General features: G+C 48.0%; 2 protein-coding genes and 1 pseudogene across 2 annotated transcripts in view; 2 read left to right on the forward strand and 1 right to left on the reverse strand.

The window, feature by feature from the left end:
- Window positions 1–3491, forward strand: part of TIRAP (toll-interleukin 1 receptor (TIR) domain containing adaptor protein) — a 12249-nt gene extending 8758 nt beyond the window's left edge. The window contains exon 6 of the mRNA XM_010829488.1: window positions 248–3491. Coding sequence (XP_010827790.1) covers window positions 248–267 — 20 coding nt within the window. The 3' untranslated portion in view covers window positions 268–3491. The remainder of the gene's footprint in view (window positions 1–247) is intronic.
- Window positions 3492–3604: 113 nt separating this feature from the next.
- Window positions 3605–4131, reverse strand: LOC104980767 (annotated as a pseudogene).
- Window positions 4132–4957: 826 nt separating this feature from the next.
- Window positions 4958–23006, forward strand: part of DCPS (decapping enzyme, scavenger) — a 43205-nt gene continuing 25156 nt past the window's right edge. The window contains exons 1-2 of the mRNA XM_010829489.1: window positions 4958–5325; window positions 7032–7206. Coding sequence (XP_010827791.1) covers window positions 5125–5325; window positions 7032–7206 — 376 coding nt within the window. The 5' untranslated portion in view covers window positions 4958–5124. The remainder of the gene's footprint in view (window positions 5326–7031; window positions 7207–23006) is intronic.

Consider the following 23006-nt stretch of genomic DNA (forward strand, 5'->3'; position numbering starts at 1 on the left):
CCACCAAGAGCCAGGAACATGCCAGGAGGGACCCTGGTTTAGTATTGGTTTAGTAAAGCAAACAGGTGCAAAATAATAGGAAAGGATTGCCCATGATAAGCATATCCAGGGAGGGGCAATATGTAACAGTGGGTTTGGAAAGTAAAATATAGATTAAAAAGCAGTGGAGGCAGGGAGCTATTTGGGAAACAGAGATGTTGGGATCTGAGGATGGTGACAAGCCCTGTGCCTCTTGGATCTCTTTCAGACCTGCAGACCCTTGGCTGACGCTTGATCCATCACCACAGCACCCAGAAAGTTGGAGCAAAGTGGGAAATGGAGTTAGAGGGCGCAGGGCCTGGGATTTCAGCAGACACACTGAGTTGTAAGGAGTGAGTTTGCAGGACACTGTATATGACCCAGGGATCAGACTGTCTGTGGCCTCCATATCCGTGGGCTCTCAGGAAGGACCCAGGGAAGTTGGGGAGTCCCCCCAGGAAGGCCTGGCGAGGCTGGGGACTCCCCCAGGAAGGCCTGGGGAGACTGGGGACTTCCCCAAGAAGGCCTGGGGAGACTGGGGATCCCCCAGGAAGGCCTGGAAGAGCCAGAAAGTGGAGGTTGGAGGAAGTGCTGATACCAAGATATGGCCCACGTGATGCCGCCTGTGTGACTGGACATGAAGCCTGGCAGGTCGTGTCTGTGTCTTCATCCCCTGGAATCGGGCACTGGTGTTGAGGTGCATTCCTCTTGAAGAGGTGGCTCACCTGAGTAAGGAGCTGGGATCCTGGACCACTTGCCTTAGCTGCGTGGTTTTCCGCGGTGCCGGGGGAAGCCCTGAGCAGGCGTCAGGAGAAAGCAACAGGTATGCTGCCTTTCACACTCACACTCCTGCCGGGGTCTCCCTGTGACGTCGTTCACATCTGAAAGGCACGAGGAAGATGCCCTCAGCACTGCTGTTTGTTTCCACTGCACACCTGTCATTCGAGACCCACACCTAGAGACCATTCAGAAGAGACAGGAGAGAGCAGGGAGCAGGTGGGGCAAAGAGAAGGGAAACTCAGACCTTTTAGCTGGGGTCAAAAGCCCACTCATCGATGCACCGACATGCGGGCTTCATCAGGGGTCTGGCCAGAACTCATGCTTTCTCATGCAGAGAGCTCCTCACCTCTGCACTCAGAGGAATCAGCATATTCCTCTGGAGGATGGTATGTTTTCAATAAAACTTGTTGTTGAGCTGAAATGAACTTATTATTTCCCTGATGTATACTTTTGTGTCTCTTCATCCACTCCCCACCCCAACATCTCCTTTTACTGAAAAAATATATACACATATATTTTTTTTTAAAAACTGAGATATAATTGACATATATTAGTTTCAAGTGTACATGATTTGCTATCTGCATATATGAGAAAACCTTTAATTACAAATTATCTTATTATATATGAAAGGACTAAAGAATAATGTCGTACACTCACGTACTCTACACCCAGCTTAGAAACAAACTCTCACAAGCCCTTAATTATATTCTCCTTCCTTCTCCTACTAGAAGTAACCACTACCCTAAATTTTGAATGTTATCACTCTTAGCTTTTCTCTAGAAATTTATTACGTATGTATGCATCCCTGACAGCATACTTTTACATGGTTTTGTATTGTAAATAAGCGGTGTTATGTTTACAGATTATGCAAATTCCTTCCTTTGGCCATATGTTTGTAAGATGTATCCACGTTGATGCATGGAGCTCCAGTACATTCACTTTCATCCCATTATGTAAATATACCACTGTTTAGCTGCACATTCTTCTACAAATGGACACTGGGTTGTTTCAGTTTTGTTTTTTTTTAATTGAAAACAATAAGCCTGTGAGCATTTTTATTCTTGTATATGTTTTCCAGGGCAAGATCTAGGATGTAACCTAGATGGGGAATAGTTAAGAGTAATGGTCTTGGTAGAAGATATGAAATTTTCCTCCAAGTTGATTCTGCCAATTTCTGTTTCTACCCTGTGTGTGTAAGAGTTGCCACTTTTTCATGTTCTTGCTAACAGTTAGAATTATCAGATTTTTTTATTTTTATTTTTTGCTACACTACACAGCTTTTGGGGTCTTATTTCCCTGACTGGGGATTGAACCCAGGCTCTGGCAGTGAAAGCGCTAAATCCTAAACACTAGACTGCTAGGGAATTACTTAGAATTATCAGTTTTTTAGAGCTTCTCTAGTAGCTCAGATAGTAAAGCGTCCGTCTGCAATGCAGGAGACCAGGGTTCAATCCCTGGGTTGGAAAGATCCCCCTGGAGAAGGCAATAGCAACCCACTCCAGTATTCTTGCCTGAAGAATTCCATGGACAGAGGAGCCTGGTGGGGGACAGTCCACAGAGTCACAAAGAGTCAGACACAACTGAGTGACTAACATATACACACACGTCAGTTTTTAAAGTGTGTGTGAATTTGGTGGGTGAATACTGGTATCCTATTGTCATAATATTCTTTCTTCTCTTTTGCCTTTATTATAAAAAATATACACTAAAAGGAAGGCGGCAATTTGACAAATCCCTGCATACCTATCACCCAGCTTCAACAATTACCAGCTCAGAGATAAGCTTTTATTAACAATAACCCTACCCATAAGTCACCTCCAGATCCTTTGAAGCAAAACCCAGGTGTTATTTTATTTCTAAATATTTAAGTATGTCTCTCTAAATTATTAGAAGTTTTTAAAAAAAAATATGACCACAATATAACAGTATCTTTTAAAGAAGTTTTATTTTTTAATGTAAACACTTCTATTTGTAGTTTGCGCTTTCTGTGTCTTCTTTGGGAAATCTTCCCTACTCTTGTATTTTCTTATGGAAGTAGCTACATTTGGTTCTTTAATCCAGCTGGATGTTTGGATGTTTGTTCGGGTTTGTTTTTGTTGCTCTCGATTTGTAAGTCAGAGAGCCGTTTCCCCCCCATTTGAATAGCCATTCTTTGCTGGCGCCCATCCTCCCCCACTGACTGTGCTGTCTCTGGTGTCTTTGTCATGTATCACACGCCTAGGTTCTCCAGGCTCCTTCCTTCATCTTCATGTACCCTGTGTGAGTGGCACCCTGGCTTACTTACCGCAGTTGTTAGTAAACCTCGATAATTTACAGTAAGCTCTTCCCACTTCCTTTATTCCTCAGAATCACTTCAACCCTCCCTGTTCCTTTATTCCTTCATATAAATTGTTTATTCCATGTGTCAGATTCCAGGAATGGGCCAATTAGTATTTTTATTGGACTTACATTGAGTTGAGAGATTAATGTGGAAAGAATAGATGTTTTAATACTTTATAAAAATGTTATGACTCCATTTCTTTGTCTTTAAATGTATGTCAATAAACTTTATATAAATCTTTTCCATATTGGTCAGTCACATTTTTTATGAGATTTATTCCTTAGCATGTCATATTTTCTGTTGCTAGTGTAAAAGGTATTTTTATTTATTTTGTGCTGCAAAAAGCTTTACTTTTTCCATTTGGTCCAAAGCTTGAGACAGGGCTCCAGGATGTTAAAAAGCTGCCTAGTGGCTATAGAGAGGGGCTTCAGGCAGAAGCCCTGATGTTAGGGTGGTTCCTAAAAGGCCCCTGGGCTCCAGAGGGTCCTAGTCTTGCTTGAGGGTGAGCCTTTTGAAGAGATATTCATCCAGTCCTGCCTGGGGACCAGCCAGACTGTGAAGGTTGGTTGGGTGGTCACCTGTTTTCTTGATGAGTTTCACCTCCTTATCTAGGAAGTGGGTCTCCAGGAAGTCACAGATGTGGGGGTCTGCACGGGCAGAACGCAGGCCATGCAGATCCAAAATGGCCTGTTCTAGGTTCGTCTCCAGGAGAAGGGCAGCTTCAATAGCGTCCTGGCTTTTACCCCACTCCTCTTGAGACGGCTTCTGCACCTCCAGGAAGAGGGTCCAGCTGCTGCACTGGCTTGGCATTTTCAAGAGATGCTTGAGGGCCCTCGTGCTTCTCCATGGCCAATTTGCAAAAGAAGTGGCCCACACCCTCCAGAGCCACAATGTTGCGATCCAAATAGAAGCCCAGAGAGAGGTAGGTGTAGAAGGCCTGCAGTGTAAGTGACTGACAGCGGCCACCACCTCAGTGGAATAATTCTGACCAATCTGGGAGCTCATGGTTAATCTGTAATAAGGAGTTAAGCTCCCCAAAATGGTTGTGGCTGGTCCTGGTGATAGTGGACAGCTGAGTGACTGATTCTGAAGGCTCCACTGGTGGTCGGAGGCTGGAGCGAGGGGCATCCCTGGGTCTGTTCCGTCCAAGCACTGTTGAAGCAAGAGACGGATCCACTGCAGAGGGAGCTACAAGTTATTTTTAACTTATACTTTTTATGTGTTACTGGTGAGCTTCCCTGGTGATTCTGCCTGCTGATGCAGGAGACACAGGTTTGATCCCTCGGTGGGAAAGATCCCCTGGAGAAGGGAATGGCTACCCACTCCAGTATTCTTGCCTAGAAAATCCCATGGACAGAGGAGCCTGGAGGGCTACAGTCCACGGGGTTGCAAACAGTCGGACACAACGCAGCGACTAAACAACAAGAGGTGAAGACTACAAAACTGGCTGAAATAGATTTTTCAGTTTGAGTTCCTGGATCATGTAGGCAGTATGAATCTGAATTCTAAACCTGAATGGAAACTGACCAGTGATTACAAGTTTTCAGGATTTTTGTTTTTCCCCCTTCTCTCCAGAGCCAGATGTTGACGCAGATAAGTTTCCTAAACATCTTGTTTCCTCCAGTGGGACAGCTTTTAAAAAAATTTTTAGGTAGTTGGCCTTTTATTGAGGTGGTGGCCCCTTAGAGATGTTGCAGAGAAATTATAAATACAATTTTTACATGGCAGTCTCTCTAGCCCTCCTGTTTAGAGACCTGCTGCCTTCTCTTTTCCCTCAGCACCGGTCTCCACGAGGGCGGGCCAGCACAAGGGGATCAAGGACAAGTAACCTCGAATTAAAACGCTGGATGGGAGGAGGTCCCAGGAATCCGAGCCCATAGGCTCCTTAGCGCCAGAAGAGCCCCCGTCTCCGGGCCCGAAGCACGTCGGGAGTTGTAGTCGCCACTTCTGTCGGGGTGGGAGGAGCTTGTGAGGTTTGCGCAGGCGCACACCTCCCACCCGGCAGCATGGCGGAGCTAGCCCATCAGCAGAGCAAGAGAAAGCGCGAACTGGACGCCGAGGAGGCGGAGGCATCCAGCACAGAGGGAGAGGAAGCGGGCGTTGGGAATGGTACTTCTGCCCCTGTCCGCTTACCTTTCTCCGGCTTTAGGGTGAAAAAAGTGCTGAGGGAGTCTGCGCGGGACAAAATAATTTTCCTGCACGGGAAGGTACCAATAGGCAGTTCTGGGGAGGGGATACGGAAGGGGGTGACCCAATCGTCGCCTCGGAGGCGGATTTTGTTTTTGTTTTTTTTTTAATAGATTCTTCGGAAAATACCAATCCTGGGACAGGGGAGGCAGAGTGCACTAATATGCATCCGAGGGTTGGTTGGTGGAAGGGACAAGATTATCCGTGAAATTAACTAAGGGAATTAACACGCGTAAGGCTAAATTTCTTAATTCCTCTTTTACTAAAATAAAGAACTAACACCAGTAGAGTGTGTTGCCGATTAAAAATCACATGTTGAAGTCCCTAAGGATTCATCGTTCATTCATTAAACCTGTAAGATGCTAGTGAAAGTGAAAGTGTTAGTCGTTCAGCCCTGTCCGACTCTTTGCGACCCCATGGGCTGTATCCCACTAGGCTCCTCTCTCCAAGGGGTTCTCCAGGCAAGAATACTGGAGTGGGTTGCCATTCCCTTCTCCAGGGGATCTTCCCGACCCAGGGATGGAACCCAGCTCTCCTACATTGCAGGCGGATTCTTTACTGTAAGTTTGTAGTTCAGTTCAGTTGCTCAGTGGTGTCAGACTCTTTGTGACCCCATGAATCGCAGCACGCCAGGCTTCCCTGTCCATCACCAACTCCCAGAGCTTGCTCAAACTCATGTCCATGGAGTTAGTGATGCCATCCAACCATCTCATCTTCTGTCAGAAGCTAGTAAATGTTGCTGGATGGTCTTGTTCATCCAGGCCCCAGGCAGTGACATAGAGACTGCAGGAGGTTTGATCCTTGCTCTGCAGGACTCCACCCCAACAGGGGAGACAGTTTATTCAATTGCTGGTCCAGTTCTACATGCCATGAGCTGACAGGCCAGCACTGATGAGAATTACCATCTTTGATCTCCAGGAATGCACAGTATCTGCCAGTAGACAGACACCGCTGGCTCAAATACTATGTGCTCAGCTTTCTAGCACGGACTCAGGAGAGACGAAGACCACCCCAAGAACTAGTGAGGAGGCTGTCAGAGGGTTCTCCAGAACTCCTGGCAAGAGCTTTCACTTTTGGAAGCTCGGGGGAACCTGTCTGAGGCATCTGAGCCTATCTCTGTGTCTCATTTTTTTGGCCATGCAGGATCCTAGTTCCCTGACCAGGGCTGGAACCCATGCCTCCTGCATTGGAAGTGTGGAGTCTTAACTACTCGACCACCGGGGAAATCCCTGCATCTCTTGTTTTTTAGCAAGGTTCTGTGTGGTTCTCTGAGCCCACCTGTCTTCAGTCTGCGGTTCCTGCTGAAGATTTTAACCAAGAGAACCTTGGAGCTTGAAGCTAGTTGGGATACCCAAGAGATTCTACTTTCTGTTTCAGCGTTGACTATTTGTGTCACTTTGGGCAAGTCACTTAATCTTCTCTAGACCTCAGATTCTTCATCTGTAAAATGGGGAGAATTTGACAGAGGCCTTATGAGCCTAAAAGAGAAGATAGCGGAGAAGCTTTGCATCTTTCAGAAGAAGGATGCCACAAGGATTTGGGCTGATGAGATGTCTTCTGTGGGAGGAAACATGAGTACCTTTGGCTAGACTTCCCCAGAGGGAAGACTGCAGGGAAGGAAACCCCAAGTGTTGGGATTGCAGAGGCCCTGGGAGCGTTTATGTTTGCTCTCCGGGCCTCCCCAGTGGTTCTGCCTCTGGGCCCACTGATGGTGTCTCCCCCACAGGTGAATGAGGCATCTGGGGACGGGGATGGGGAGGATGCTGTCGTGATCCTAGAGAAGACGCCTTTCCAGGTGGACCAGGTGGCCCAGCTCCTGAAGGGCAGTCCTGAGCTCCAGCTCCAGTTCTCCAATGATGTCTACAGCACCTATCACCTTTTCCCTCCAAGGCAACTCAGTGGTAAGACAGGAGTGGAGGTGGCTGTCTGCGGGGAGAGTGTGATGGTGGGGAAATAGGGGAACAATGACCACTCCACTACAGATTCACATGTTCCAGTTACAGTGGTCCCCTGTGAAGAAGGAGGGGACGCTTGGCATTCTATAAAGACATTTTTGGTTGTCAGAACTGGGGAGGTAGGGTGTTGCTGGTTCCTAGAGGATGGAGACCAGAGATGCTGCTAAATAACCTACAAAGCACCGGATGGGCCCCCACAACAAAGAAATGGTGGTGGTGTCAAGGCTGAGAAACTCAGCTCCAGCATGATGTGCTTTGGGGCGGGAGTGTGATTCATAGGAATAATGGTGATTGTCTGTACTTCTTAAACCCTTTATGTTGTACTGGCCACCAGTTTTAAGTATTCTACATGTGTCATTGTATTTAATCTTCAGAACAGCCCTATTTTGGTAGGACTTTACGGAGGAGGAAACTGAAGTTTGGGAAGGTTAAGAAAGCTGTCCAAGATCACACAGCAAATAGGTAGCAGAAAAACTGAGATCTTTAGTTGATCAAGGAGTTGCTTTCACCACATGGCTATGGAATGAGCAGTGTGCTGGGTGCTGTAAGATCAGTTAGTTTCCGGAAGGAACTCACTGTCTAGGGTGGGGAGACAGGAAGTGTAATTGAGGAGGGACTTGAGAAGGGGAGGATTTTGTGAGTTAAGAAGCAGAGATTTTTGGTCATTTATGGTTGCCTGAAACACAAGACCTTGTACTTAGTCCAAATGTGATGTGCGACCAGGCAGGCCTTTCCTGCAGAGGTTGGGGAGGCCAGCCTTTCTTCTTCTGGAGGAAACGGCCTGAGCTGTATTATGGGCAGGCCACCTGATGTGTACAGAGGTAGGGTATCACTTTCGATCTTTTGTAGTTTTATTACACTTGAACTGAGGGGAAAAGAAAAGCAGAGATTTGGGTTTTTTTTTTTTAATGATTTCTTTTTTGGCTGCCCTGGTTGGCATGTGGGAGATCTTAGTTCCCCAACCAGGGATTGAACCAGCGCCTCCTGAAGTATAAACGTGGATGCTTAACCACTGGATCATTAGGGAAGTCCCAGAGATTTGGTTTTGATCATAAGTATTAATACTTTTTAATTTGTTAAGAAGAAGAACTGATTCATTCTAAAAGACCCTGACACTGGGAAAGATTGAAGGTAAAAGGAGAAGGGGGTGACAGAGGATGAGATGGTGAGATCGCATCACCAACTCAATGGACATAAATTTGAGCAAATTCTGGGAGATGGTGGAGGATAGAGGAGCCTGATGTGCTGCAGTCCACAGGGTCACAAAGAGTCCGGCATGACTTAGTGACTGAACAAAAAGAGGAAGAATATTCCATGCCAAAAGCTAGTCATGCTGTGAGCTCTTTTCCTTTCCATGATTAGATTCAGGAGGCAGCTTTGTGGAAAACATGAGGGAGGCTGGTTGACCTTGAAGGTTCCTTCCAACCAGGAAATCCTGGAATCTGCTTTGCAGCACAGGGCAGTCTTCTAATAGCTTTCTTTTTTTGCCCTCTAGCATTTAGGAACAGCTTGGCTTTACAGATATCCTGCCACAGTCTTTTGGATAGGCGTAGTGTTTTCTGTACCCCCAAGAAAGGGTGCTGTTGTTGTCCTTCGGAAATATATGTGAACACTTGATGTGAGACAAGCAAACCTTTCATCAGTTCAGTTCAGTTCAGTCACTCAGTTGTGTCGGACTCTTTGCGATGCCATGAATTGCAGCACGCCAGGCCTCCCTGTCCATCACCAGCTCCTGGAGTTCACCCAAACTCACGTGCATCGAGTCGGTGATGCCATCCAGCCATCTCATCCTCTTTCGTCCCCTTCTCCTCCTGCCCCCAATCCCTCCCAGCATCAGGATCTTTTCCAATGAGTCAACTCTTCGCATGAGGTGGCCAAAGTATTGGAGTTTCAGCCTCACCATCAGTCCTTCCAGTGAACACCCAGGACTGGTCTGCTTTAGGATACACTGGTTGGATCTCCTTGCCAAGGGACTCGCAAGAGTCTTCTCCAGCACCACAGTTCAAAAGCATCAGTTCTTCGGCACTCAGCCTTCTTCACAGTCCAACTCTCACATCCATACATGACCACTGGAAAAACCATAGCCTTGACTAGATGGACCTTTGTTGGCAAAGTCATATCTCTGCTTTTTAATATGCTATCTAGGTTGGTCATAACTTTCTTTCCAAGGAGTCTTTTAATTTCATGGCCGCAGTCACCATTTGCAGTGATTTTGGAGCCCAAAAAAATAAAGTCTGACACTGTTTCCACTGTTTCCCCATCTATTTTCCATGAAATGATGGGACCAGATGCCATGATCTTAGTTTTCTGAATGTTGAGCTTTAAGCCAACTTTTTCACTCTCCTCTTTCACTTTCACCAAGAGGCTTTTTAGTTCCTCTTCACTTTCTGCTGTGGAGGCACTTAGCACTTGTGAAATAGTAGCCGCTATGACTGTTCTGACGTGCCAGGCCCTGTCCTGGTGCTGGGGCTCCAGAGATGAGTGACATACCATCTGTGCCCTCTGAGGCCCGTTTGAGGGAGGTGGCTCCCCGAAGTTACTTGAAAAGGGGGAATAATCCTGTCAGAGTGGGGTCACTGCCTGGATGTAGGGAACAGCGGTCCTTGTCAGTTGGAGCCATGTCAGCCTCATTTCCAGTCCCCAGCAACCAGGCCTACACCAAACCCTCAGTAAATGACCTCTGAAGAGTGGATCCCACAGGCCAGCCCACCCTTTTTTTCCCCCTCTGGGGGCCAAGCATTCCACAGCCACCAGGGGGCAGCAAGGCCACAGTGTTCCTGTGGACCGCTCCTCTGGCCTTGGTCCTCTGGCTTTTTAGCCCCACCTCTTGAATCCTGCTGCTGCCGCCAAGTCACTTCAGTCATGTCCGACTCTGTGTGACCTAGTCACCAGCTTATTTCTGAGCTGGCCGCCCGCATGATCTTTGACCGCCCGCATGATCTTTTCTGGTATTTCTCCATTCTTTGGCCAGTTTCTTCTAGCCTCAGGATTTGCTGTTTCCTCGCTTATCTCTTCCAGGTTCTCAGCTGACCACGAGAGCCCACCGTGTCCCCCCTCCCCACCCCACCACACACACCCTGTTGCCCTAGGAGAGCACTGGGGGTCGGAGCCCCACCCAGCCAAGCGCCCAGACTTCCCCGTGATGGGGCCAGGGCCAGTAGGTGCTGTGTCTGAGTTTTCCTGTGTAGTGCAGGGGTCAAGGGCTCAGGCACACCCAGGATGGGACCCTGGCTTTGCTCTTTACCAACACGAGGACCTGAGAGTGTCTGTATTCATCCAACAAATTGGGAAGTTGTTGGCCATCTGATATGAAGAGCTGACTTATTAGAAAAGACCCCTGTGCTGGGAAAGATTGAAGGCAAAAGGAGAAGGGGGTGAGGATGAGATGGTCGGATGGCATCACCAACTTAACGGACATGAATGTGAGCAAACCCCGGGAGGTAGTGAAGGTCAGGGAAGCCTGGCGTGCTGCGGTCCACGGGTCACAAAGAGTTGGACACGACTCAGCGACTCAACCACAACTGTGTGCCCAGTGCCAGGTGCATCCGCGAGGACCTCGGATAGCGTCTCCTTTGGGCTCACACGGGGAAGGCAGACAGCAACCAGGAGACGCACGTCCACACGACCCAAGAACAGGAAAGGGGCTGCTCGGGCCGCAGGCCAGGAACTCTGTGGACATGACCCCCACGCTGGGGCCGGAGCGATGGAAAGGAACCAGCTGTGCAGAGAGCTGGTGAGGGGGCGGGGAGAATGTTCTGGGCTGAGGCCACAGCACTGGGGGAGGAAAGAGGAAGGGGCGGGGAAGCCGCTGTTTCAGGAGCCTGGTGGGTGGGTGTTGACCAAGGTGTGTGAACCGAGATGAGGCTGAGGAAGTCGCTGCAGTTATTTTCTTGTTAAATTAGGTTAGCACCTGAACCTACGTCAGGATAAGACAGGAAGGGGCATTGTAAAGTTTTTTAACCTCTACCCACAGTGAGAGGATAAATTTTACATTTTGACCCAGCCCAGGAAAATAAATATCCGTGAATTGAAGGGAAAGAAAAAGCTCACAAAGCAACACCTTTACATCGTGTGACATGCTCTAGTATACTCATCTTTATTCCAGTCTCGTCTGTTTCCTTTTTTTTTTTTAAATACTGGTCTTAACCTCCAAGTTAATTTAATCACCATTATTGTGGTTTATGACTCACTGGGATAAGGTATATAAAGCCTTTAGCACAGTGGCATATGGTGTGTATTCACAAATGTTTGTCATCTTTTATTGTTATTTTCCCACCTCTAAAATTACATGAGCCTTAAGTGGAGCAATATATGTAACATATGGAGAAATGCCTGGCTCTGACCACGGGTGTGTTTCCTTTGTTCCCCCGTGGCCATGTGGCCAGTGTGAGGACCGAGCGGGCCAGGTGGCTGGGTCCAGGCAGGTAGAGGCGGGGTCCCCTCCTGCTCTCGCTCTCACGCTCTCGCACCCATGGCTGGTCAATGGAGCCCTTTCATTGAGAGCTGTGTTTCCTTACCTGGGGAAGAAGGGGCAGACAGTAGGGAGAGGGGTGTGACTCAGAAATCCGGACTGCCTCAAAGAAGGCCATTGTTTTTCTGCTGTTAGAGCAGGGGCGGGGATCTCAGGTTCAGGGCAAAAGGCTTCTGTGAGTGAGGGAGGCCGGGCCACGGAGAGAGGGATCCCGGGAATCGCATCATCTCGTGGCTGTAGGGAACTCCCAGAACTCTAGCCCGTGTGCTCAGTCGTGTCCAACTCTTTGCAACCCCGTGGACTGTAGTCCACCAGACTCCTCTGTTCATGGGATTTCCCAGGCAAGAATACTGGAGTGGGTTGCCATTTCCTCCTCCAGGCGATCTTCCCGACCCAGGGATTGAACCTGTGTCTCTTGCATCTCTTGTACTGGTGGGCGGATTCTTTACGACTGGCTCTACCTGGGAAGCCCCAGGAACTCTTAGCTACTGGCCTGGTGTTCCTCCTGTGCCCTGTGCAGAGGCAAAACCCAGCCTCTGGAGAAGGAGCACGTTAAAAGGCCAACCACTCCTGGAAGAGTTTTCCAGGCAGCATAGAAGAAAACTAGAAATAGTCCAGATAGCAACTGACAATAGAGTCTGTAAGTAAATCCTGCATGGACGACTTCTCCATCCAGTGAACACTGAGGAGCTGCGGCTACATACACTCTTCCTGAAGGATGACTTCCCCGCCGCAACCACCCCGCCACCCCCACCCCTCCACCCCCACCCACCTCCAGCGCCCCCATTCCCCCTGCCACCCAGAGGGCAAGACAGAAAGTATGAGTTGCAAGATTCCGATTAGATAAGGTTGAAAAACAAGCAGAACTAAACAATACACTGCTTAGGAATGCACACAGGCCTCATGAAACTAGGAAGATAAAAAAAGAAATGATCAACCCCTAATTCAGCAAATGATTATCCCTGTTGGGGGTGATGCAGAGTTCAGGTATTATTTGTTTCTAGGGCTGTGTGCTCCATAAGCGGATGTTCCTTTAGGTCTTTAAATGGAATATAGATTTATGGACATATACATATATTAAATATTGGTGTACTTAGGGACTGAATAACTCTCAACATCTGTACATATGAGAGTTGGACTGTAAAGAAGGTTGAGCCCCGAAGAATTGATATTCTCAAATTGTGGTGCTGGAGAAGACTCTTGAGAGTCCCTTGGACTACAAAGAGATCAAACCAGTCAATCCTAAAGGATAGCAACCCTGAATATTCATTGGAAGGACTGATGATGAAGCTGAAACTCCAGTTCTTTGGCCACCTGATGCAAAGAGTTGACTCACTGGAAAAGACCCTAATGCTGGGGAAGATTGAGGGCAGGAGGAGAAGGGGACAACAGAGAAAGAGATGGTTAGGTAGACTCAATGGACATGAGTTTGAGCAAACTCCAGGAGATAGTGAAGAACAGGGAAGCCTGGCGTGCTGTAATCCATGGGGTCACAGAGTTGGACACCACTTAGCGTGACTGAACAACATCAAATGTATATGTATGTGTATATGTATACATATATGTGAACATGAAGTATTTGTATATGTGTATATACACATGTTAATATGTGCTGTATATTTCCCAATTAAAAATTAAAAGCTGGCAGGCCCTTAGAGAAACTGACAATATACCCTGCTACATTATAGGCCTCTCCCCTCGTTCTCCAGTTTGGTTTCTAGTCACTCTTGCTGAAAGTCAAAGTGTTTGACTAAGGCCCCTTCCTCTCTCCCGGTTTGGGGCACCAGTAGACTTCCGGTTCTGCTCCCCTTCTTCTCCTGCGGACGAGGGAGCCCTGTGGTGTGCGGTGCCCACTCGGGGCTGATGCAGGCAGGCAGAGGGGGATCGCATGTGGTCCTCCTGCCAGGAGGACAGAGCTGGCACCAGGCTCCGTGGGTCCACTCCAGCACAGACTGGCACTGGCCTCTCACCCATCCCTTCGGGTGTCCTTGGCGGCCCTCCCAGCCCAGCTGAGCCAAAGGACAAGTGCTGTCTGAATAATGACCCGCGGAGGAAGCCTGGCCAGACAGGTCTCGGCTGGCCAGTCCAGAGCAGGGTGTGGAAGGGCGCCAGCCTCATCAATACGAGAAATAGCCCAGGCTCAGGGCCAGTGGGCACCTCCAGGCCAGGTCACGGAATTGCTCTGAGACTCAGTTTCTCTGAATCAAAGTCCACATCAGGGGGCTTCTATGTCACAGGAGCTTGGAGAACCATCATTTCTCAGCTTTGAATAGAACACAGAGGAGATATTATTCATGTGGTTCTTAAAGCACCTCGGGGCTTCCTGGGTGGCGCTAGTGGTAAAGAACCTGCCTGCCAATGCAGGAGACGTAGAGATGTGGGTTTGATCCCTGGGAAGATCCCCTGGAGAAGAAAATGGCAACCTACTCCAGTATTCTTGCCTGGAGAATCCCATGGACAGAGGAGCCTGGAGGGCTGTAGTCCATGGGGTCGCAAAGAGTCAGACACGACTGAAGCGACTTAGCACAGACGGTTGTTAAAGTAGCACAGGTCATCAGAATTTCGAATTTCGAATGCAGAGTTTGGACCTACTAAATAAGAACTTCAGGAGTAGGCTGGGGCATTTAACAAAGTCACGCAGTCACATGGTCAGATAATCAAATGGCGCTGAGGCTTATCTGGATAGACAGGCTCTAATACCACTCTCCCCCACCCTGGTTCTGCCTTCCAGAAGTGACTACCGTTAAGACAATTTCTGGGATTTAGTGCTTCTAGTGGTTTCTTCCAGACACATAATTGAACAATATGCTTATGCAGCTCTTCCTTGATTTATCAGATTTTGACATTATTGGTTTCCCATGGTGGAAGATGGAAGCCTCCTTTATATTTTCCTCACCCCTCTCCCTCCTTCTCCCAGTTTTTGATATTTACATTATTATTTTCAAGTAGTTTTTGTTTTTTAATTGCCTTTGGAATCCTAAATGTACTGAAATCTTTAGTCCTTATTCCACATACTCTGGGCTTCCCTGGTAGCTCAGCTGGTAAAGAATCCTCCTGTAATGCAGGAGACCCCAGTTCGATTCCTGGGTTGGGAAGTTCCCCTGGAGAACAGATTGGCTGCCCACTCCAGTATTCTTGGGCTTCCCTGGTGGCTCAGCTGGTAAAGAGTTCGCCTCCAATGTGGGAGACCTGGGTTTATCCCTGGGTTGGGAAGATCCCCTGGAGAAGGGAAAGGCTACCCACTGCAGTATTCTGGCCTGGAGAGTTCCATGGACTGTATATAGTCCATGTCACAAAGAGTCAGACACAACTGAGTGACTTTCACTTCCACATACTCTAAGTTGTATCACTCTGTCAGGGGAAATATCGAAAAGCCTTCCCTTCCCTTCCCGGCACTTCTATCCTTTGCTGTCTGTCAGCTTCTCTGTCAGCTGTACTTGTATTTTCCAGGCAATCCCGAGACATGGAGGCAAACCACTTAAAACCATCCGGTTTTTAACTTTCAGTATAGTATTCAGTTGGGCTTCCCTGGTGGCTCAGACAGTAAAGAATCTGCCTACAATGTGGGAGACCTGGGTTCCATCCGTGGATGGGGAAGATACCCTGGAGAGAGAAATGGCTACCCTCTCCAGTATTCTTACCTGAAGAATTCCACAGATAGAGAAGCCCAGCAAGCTACATGCAGAAGGAAATGGCAACCCACTCCAGTATTCTTGCCTGGAAAATCCCATGGATAGAGGAGCCTGGGGGCCTATAGTCCATGGGGTCGCAAAGAGTCGGACACGACTGAGCGACTAACACTTTCATTTTCATAGTATTCATTTATGTGAGATTTGTGACACTTTATAATAAAACAGACTCTGTGGTAGATGGTGGTGCCCAGCTGTAGGCTAAGATAAGTGTTCTGAGCATGTTTGGGGTAAGCTAGACTGAGCACGATGCTCGGTAGGTTAGGTGTTGCAAATGCGTTTTCAACTTATGATGGCTTTATCTGCATGTAACCCCATCGTAAGGTGAGGAGGATCTGTACTCTGTTTTTGAAAGTACCTAGCCATTTAATTTAATAATCTGTTGAATGGTATTTCCTTTTTTCTTTCTGGAAGTTTTGTTTCTGGAACGCTTTTTCCTGGCTTCAGTCTGGAGACCTAGTTCTTGAGGCATGCCTCAGACTCATAACAGACTTGCCTCCACAGCTTCCCTGGGTTAGAGCCAGTGTCTGTCTTCTGGGCGCTGTGTCTTTTTCATTTTTGTTTTACTCTGGTTTAGCTGAAGTGCAGTCCTTGTTTACTTAAAAAAAAATTGTTTTGGGGGGAGTGTAGCTGATCTACACTGTTGTGTTAGTTTCAGGCGTACAGCAGAGTGAAATCAGTTGTCCGTATCCGGATCTCCACTCGTTTTTAGATTCTTTTCCCGTGTGGTCATTACAGAGTGTGAAGTAGAGTCCCCGGTACTGCACAGCAGGTCCTTAGTGGTTATCTCTCTATCTGGTGGTGTGTATATGTCAGCCCCGGTCTTCCAGTTTATCCCCCCTACCCTCACCCCCTGGTTTGTTTGTTCCCTACATCTGTGACTCTATTTCTGTTTTGTAGGTAAGTTCATTTGTATCCTTTTTTAAGATTCCACATATAACTGATGTCATCTGTGACTTACTTCACTCAATATGGTAACTTCTAGGTCCATTCATGTTGCTGCAAATTATATTATTTTGTTCTTTTTTAGAAAATGCATTCTGAAGTACTTTCTCAGAAAGAATAAATGGGAGGAAAACTTTTGAGTCTTTTGTTTTGCCCTCACTTTTAATTGATGATTCGACTGAGTACAGTATTTGAATTTATTTCCCCTGCAAACATCAGATGCGTTAATCTCTTGTCTTATAGCATCCATCATTGCTAATAGGATACCCCATGGATTGTTGCCCACCAGGCTCCTCTCCGTGGGATTTTCCAGGCAAGAATAATGGAGTGGGTTGCCACGCCCTCCTTCAGGGGATCTTTTCCACCCAAGATTGAACCCGTGTCTCCTGCATTGGCAGGTGGATTCTTTACCACTGAGCCACCAGGGAAGCCCAGTAAGATATCTAACACCAGTTTAATTCTCATTTCTCTATAGTGAACTTCATTTTTTTCTTGTTGGATTTTCCTGTTTTGTTTTGCTTTATAAGTTTCCTTCTTTGGAAGTGTATAGGATGTCCTCTGTCTTTAGTGTACCGGGGTTTTGTAAGGCTGTGTTTCGGTGAGACTTTTTTTTTTCATTCACTGCTGGGTGCTTTTGGACCCTTTCAGTTTAAAGTGTTATGTCAGCCTTTCACTCTGAACATTTTTCCCTGTCATTTCTTTGGTAATTTCCTCCTCTGCGTTTCCTGTATTTCCTCTTCCTTGAAATCCTGTTAGTGGTTAGACGTCCTGGATTGGTCCTGTGTGCTGGTTCTGTCCTGTCCCTGCCCCCATCTACGTCTTTCCTTTCTGGAGTCTCGTGGACGGTCTTAACATTGTCCTCCAGACTTCCTAGTAAAGGTTTTCATTTGGGAGCCTCATTTTTTAATTTTTCTCCCTCTGGTCCTCTGATTATTTCATTTTCATAGCATCTTGCTCTTGCTTCACAGAAGCCAAATTGGGTTGACATTCTCGGACACACTAATTAGAATTGTTTTAAAAATTATCTCCTGACCCTTAAATGATCCCGTTTCCTCTGGGATCTGGTTCTGGTTGTTTATTTTGGTCATTCTTTTTCAGACGGCTGGCTTTCCCTTAGTGCCTGGTGAATGTTAGTTCAGTTATGTTTATTATTTTTTTTAAGTTAAAAATTTTTTTTCGGCCATGCAGTACAGCTCGTGGGATCTTAGTTCCCCCAGTAGGGATTGAACCTGGGCCCTCAACAGCAGAAGCGCAGAGTCCTATCCACTGGGCTACCAGGAAAGTCCTGGTTCATTTGTGTTTAAAAATGAAGAACCAGGCTGATAGTCTAGCAAACTGAGTTAGGTCTGTTGCCCCCACAGGTCTCTCTTGGACGGCTAGCTGTATAGACAGAGAGCAGGGCTTGCTGGCTGGCCTTGCCTGAGTTTGGAGGTACCAGCCCAGTCTGGAGCCCATGTACTCTCTAGTCCACGGTAGCTCATGGACCACATCTGGCCTGCTTCCTTTTGTGAGGCCTGTGAGATAAGTGTGGTATTTATATTTCTAAAGGGTTAGTTTAAAAAAAAAAAATAGAAAACTAAGAAGAATGTGCCACAGAGGCTGTATGTAACCAGCAATGCCCCACAAATTGACTGTCACACTTTGTACAGAGAGTTCGTCTGCTCCTGCTCCAGTCAGTTCAGTTGCTCAGTCATGTCCGAGTCTTTGCGACACCATGGACTGCAACACGCCAGGCTTCCCTTAAACTCATGTCCAAAGAGTCGGTGATACCATCCAACCATCTCATCCTCTGGCATCCCCTTCTCCTCCTGCCTTCAATCTTTCCTAGCATCAGGGTCTTTTCCAGTGAGTCAGTTCTTCGCATCAGGTGACCGAAGTATTGGAGCTTCAATTTCAGCATCAGTCCTTCCAAAGAATATTCAGGACTGATTTCCTTTAGGATTGACTGGTTTGATCTCCTTGCATTTCAAGGGACTCTCAAGAGTCTTCTCCAACACCACCGTTCAAAAGCATCAATTATTCGGCTCTCAGCTTTCTTTATGGTCCAACTGTCACATCCTTTCATGACTGGAAAAACCATAGCTTTGACTATATGGACCTTTGTCGCTAAAATAGTATCTCTGGTTTTTAATATCCTGTCTAGGTTTGTCATAGCTTTTATTCCAAGGAGCAAGCATCTTTTAATTTCATGCCTGCAGTCACCATCTGCAGTGATTTTGGAGCCCAAGAAAATAAAGTCTGTCACTGTTTCCATTGTTTCCCCATCTATTTGCCATGAAGTGTTGGGACCAGATGCCATGATCTTAGTTTTTTTGAATGTTGAGTTTTCAGCCAGCTTTTTCACTCTCCTTTTTCATTTTCATCAAGAGGCTCTTTAGTTCCTCTTTAATTTCTGCCATAAGGGTGGTGTCATCTGCATGTCTGAGGTTATTGATGTTTCTCCTGGCATTCTTGATTCCAGCTTGTGCTTCATCCAGCCAGGCATTTAGCATGATGTACTCTGCCTATAAGTTAAATAACCGGGGTGACAATATACACCTTGACGTATACCTTTCCCAATTTGGAACCAGTCCGTTGTTCCATGTCTGGTTCTAACTGTTGCCTCTTGACCTGAATACAGGTTTCTCAGGAGGCAAATAAGGTGGTCTGGTATTCCCATCTCTTTAAATTTTCCACATTCTTTAAGAATTACCCCTGTTCCAGTCCAAGGGTTAATATCTTTGGAGCACAATCCTCTGTTTTCCCCTGCATTAACTGCCTGCCCCCACGATGGAAGTAGGCCATGGATGAAGCTAGTTGGTACAGCTCTTCTCTAGAGGGGCTCTTTATTATTTTTCTTTTTAAAGAAATATTCATTTACTTAGCTGTACCAAGTGTCTGCTGTGGCCTGTGGGATCTTCATTGAGGCATATGGGATCCTTATTTGTGGTCTGTGGGATCTAGTTCCCTGACCAGGGGTCAAAGTCAGGTGCCCTTGCATTGGGAGCATGGAGTCTTAACCCCTGGGCCACCAGGGAAGTCCCTAGAGGGGCCCTTAGTTGGTCCTGGTTTCCAGCTCTGTTTCCTGTCCTGCCCTCTGTCCCTGCTTGTTCAGAGCCCACATCCTCTTCCTGGTTCGCGTGGGGAGGCTGGCGATGCGCTGCCTGTGGCCCTGATGGTGGTCCAGGCTACAGCTTCCTCCCCTGCGGTCCTCATCCACTCACACCCTGCCTTCCACTTCCTAACCTTGGGAAATGAATCGCGGTCTCTTGTTTTCTGCTGCTTGCCCCTTCACGTTCCCTCTTATGGGTTTGTTCCTATTTGTATTTCATCACTGCATTGCAGTGGGTTTTTGAAATGTTCCGAGAATCACTATTAAATAGGAAATGGGGGCCTTCCTCACATGTGTCCGTGTGCCGGGTGGGGCTTAGACCACAGAGACGTTACCCCATTGAGGCCACAGCCAGTGGAGCTAGTGTTGGTGAGCTGAGACAGGCACCTTGTTTCTCCCGAACTCTCTTGCACGCAGAGTGTCCTCAGTGCTCCTGCACGGTGGGTGGGGTATTGGCTAGACATGGCCAGATCCGTAAGATTGTGAAACCTGGGTCCCTCTGACCTAGCATTTCTGCCTCCAGGGGTCTGACTTAGGCAGTCATTTGTGCATATCAGAAAGAGCGGGCCAGGGTGTCCATTGTAACATTGTTTGTGATATAAAAAATGAAAAGTAAGAGCAAAAATAACCTAAATGGCCCTGTGTGTATGAAGGGGTTAATAAGATGAGGTATGTGCGTACTGATTGTTAAAACAGAGGAAGATGATCTGCCTGGACTAACGAGGGAGGGTTCTGAGGTCACAGGTAACATAAAGGGTCCTCCCTCTTGTGCTAGAAAAGCACCTTTATGTAGATACGTTCATATACATCTACATTCATTAAATGTCTACATTTATTCTACATGAATATCTACATTCATCCATCAAAAGGCTGGAATAATGAGCACCTTACCTATTACTGGTGATTACTTCAATGAAAAGGATTGGGGGCTAGACTTCTGAATCATTTGAGACTATAATCCTGTGATGTTCTGATAGAGATTGTTTAGGACATTAACCTCTTCCCCAGACAAACCAAACAAAGAAGCAGAGCAAAAGTTTAGCCTGGGAACGTCTCTGGTGGTCCAGTGGTTAAGACTCTGCACTTCCACTGCAGGAGTTGTGGGTTCAGTTCCTGGTTGGGAAACAAAGATCCCACATGCCGCATGGTATGGGCAAACGATAGTAAAAATTATTTTTAAAAATAAATCAACCCAAAAGATGAGGTAGAACTGGGGCCTCTGGCTGTGTCTTTACTTCACAGCCTGAATGCTTGTCAGTTCATCAACAAGTGCTGTGTACTCCCAAATACACTCCAAACTCTGGAGGTTCTTTATACCTGCCTACAGCGACGTACCTGGGAGATGCTGGTGAGGAGCAGGTGGCCATGGAGGGGTGCCGCTGGGATGGGGTGGACCGTGCAGAGGCAGCGCCTCCCACACTTGGAGTCGGGGAGGCAGGTGGGGCCAGCAATGTGGACAGAGCAGCAGAGTGGGCTCCTAGCATTAGCTGGGCTTTGAAATGGGGCTGCTGCTTCTCTTTTTTGTGAAAAAAAATTTTGTTTGGCTGTGCTGTGCCTTATTTGCAGCATGAAAACTCTTAGGTGTGGCATATGGGACTGAGTCCCCTGACCAGGGATCAAACCCAGGACCTCTACCCCCTACACCCCCGCTGCATTGGGAGCACGGAGTCCTAGCCTCTGGGCACCCAGGAAGTCCAGAAAGGGGCTTCTTTTTTTTTTTAATATTTATTTATTTCCCGGCACCAGGTCTTAATTGCAGCATGCAGGATCTTTAATTGCAGCTTGCAAACTCTTGGTTGCAGCACGTGGGATCTAATTCCCTGACCAGGGACTGAACCTGAGCCTCCTGCATTGGGAGCATAGAGTCTGAGCTACTGGACACCTGGCAGGTCCTGAAAGGGGGCTTCTTTAATGGAGCTGGGGAAAGGTGAGCGAGCCCACGGGAGTCTCTCTTGGTCAGTAGAGGCCACCGAAAGATGGCACAGTTCTGCTTCTCTCCCTGGGTGCTTCAGGGCTTCCAACACTAGGGAGCCAGGGCCCTCTCTAGGGCTTGGAGGGACAATGGGATCAGAGCAAGCAGAAACTTCAAGATGGGAAGTCTCTGCCACCTGAGTAGAGTCCTTGATCCAGAACGGGCTCTGCCTTCCTCTCAGCTGTCTGACTGGCCTGTACTCATCCCCTCTGCCAGCTCCGCTCGGACAGCCCATGAGTGCAACCTCTTGTGTGCCCCCGTCTCTTCCCTCCACAGGCTGGAGCAGAAGCCTCTGTTCAGTTCTGTGTTTAGGCTCATGGCTTCCACGAGGCTGGGAAAAGCCACTGTGTTCAGAGCCTGTTTAGAAGCAAATAGAGCCTGAGCTGAAATGTGGCCACCACCACGAGGCCTGTGTGTTCTTGTTCCCTCTCTCTCTCAGAGGGGGCAGGACGCCAAGACTCTGTGGCTGTCTTAAGGCTCGAGTCAGCAGAAAGTCCGCTCTCTCAGGGCCAGTGGGCGAGGGTGGATTACCCACGGGATGGCTGCTCCACTTCAGCCTGGGCAGCCCGCTTCAAATCCATGCTTCTCCGTGCGTGATGATGGCCTGGAGTTCCAGTAGCCCTGACTCCCGGGAAGGCCTGTGCCCGTGGCCTTCTCCTCCCTTCGCATCAGCACTCAGGCTGCCCTGAGGCTTGGCACTTTTGCCCCTCTCAGAGTGAAGCCAGGTGATGCCTTTAGACAAGAAGTCAAAATTGAGGCCATATTTTGGGACTCCTGAATAGTCAGTCTAATAGACCTTATAGTCTAGTCTGCTGGACTGCAGAACGGTATCTTCCTGCCTGTAGGGGAAAGGGTCTTGCAGCTCTAACCAGGACTGTCGGTTGGCAGTTCCATTGTCTTGTTAGATAGCAGATCTCTCCCTTCTGTTCAGAAGGACCTTTGTGGAGTACCATCCTGCTGCAGCCGCCCCATATCCGAAGATGTAACCCCTGGGGCTGCATCCAGAGTCACTGAGTTTATGGCCTGGACCTTCGGGTCTCATCAGACCCCCCCATGACCCTCCCGGGCCTGGGAGGACCGAGGAGGGGCAGGAAGGAAGCTGCCAGAGCCAGGATCTTGCTACCATCAGCATCTGCATCTTCCCCTGTCTCCTGTGCTTTTCACTGAGACGGATAATAAGCAGTTTGGAGGTTTGCTATGGGGTGGTTGGAGCTTCCAGTTAGATCCCAACCACACCCTTTGGTGCTGTTTATCCTTGATCCGGATGGAGGTCTTTTCAGGCCTCACTTGAGTACTTCCAGCACCCTCAGCGGGGGACAGTGCACACCCCGCCCCAGGCCTCCTCTGCGGCCTCCAGCCAGCTCTCTGCTCACCATGATGCCAGGGCTGAGGAGTGCGTCATCCAGCCGAGGGAAGTCCCCAAGAAGAGGAACGAAAATGGCAGGTCCTGCGAGACCCCCTTGCCGGCCTTCTCTTGGGGTGCTCCAGCGGGGGGCCCTGCTGGCCCGGGCCGCAGCCCATCGCCCGTGAGGCTCTACGTGGCTCCTGTGCAGGGAGGGGCAGGGTGGGCTTCACACC

This window comes from Bison bison, unplaced genomic scaffold (assembly GCF_000754665.1).
Source record: "Bison bison bison isolate TAMUID 2011002044 unplaced genomic scaffold, Bison_UMD1.0 scf7180017864506, whole genome shotgun sequence".
In the NCBI taxonomy this organism is placed as follows: Eukaryota; Metazoa; Chordata; class Mammalia; order Artiodactyla; family Bovidae; genus Bison; species Bison bison.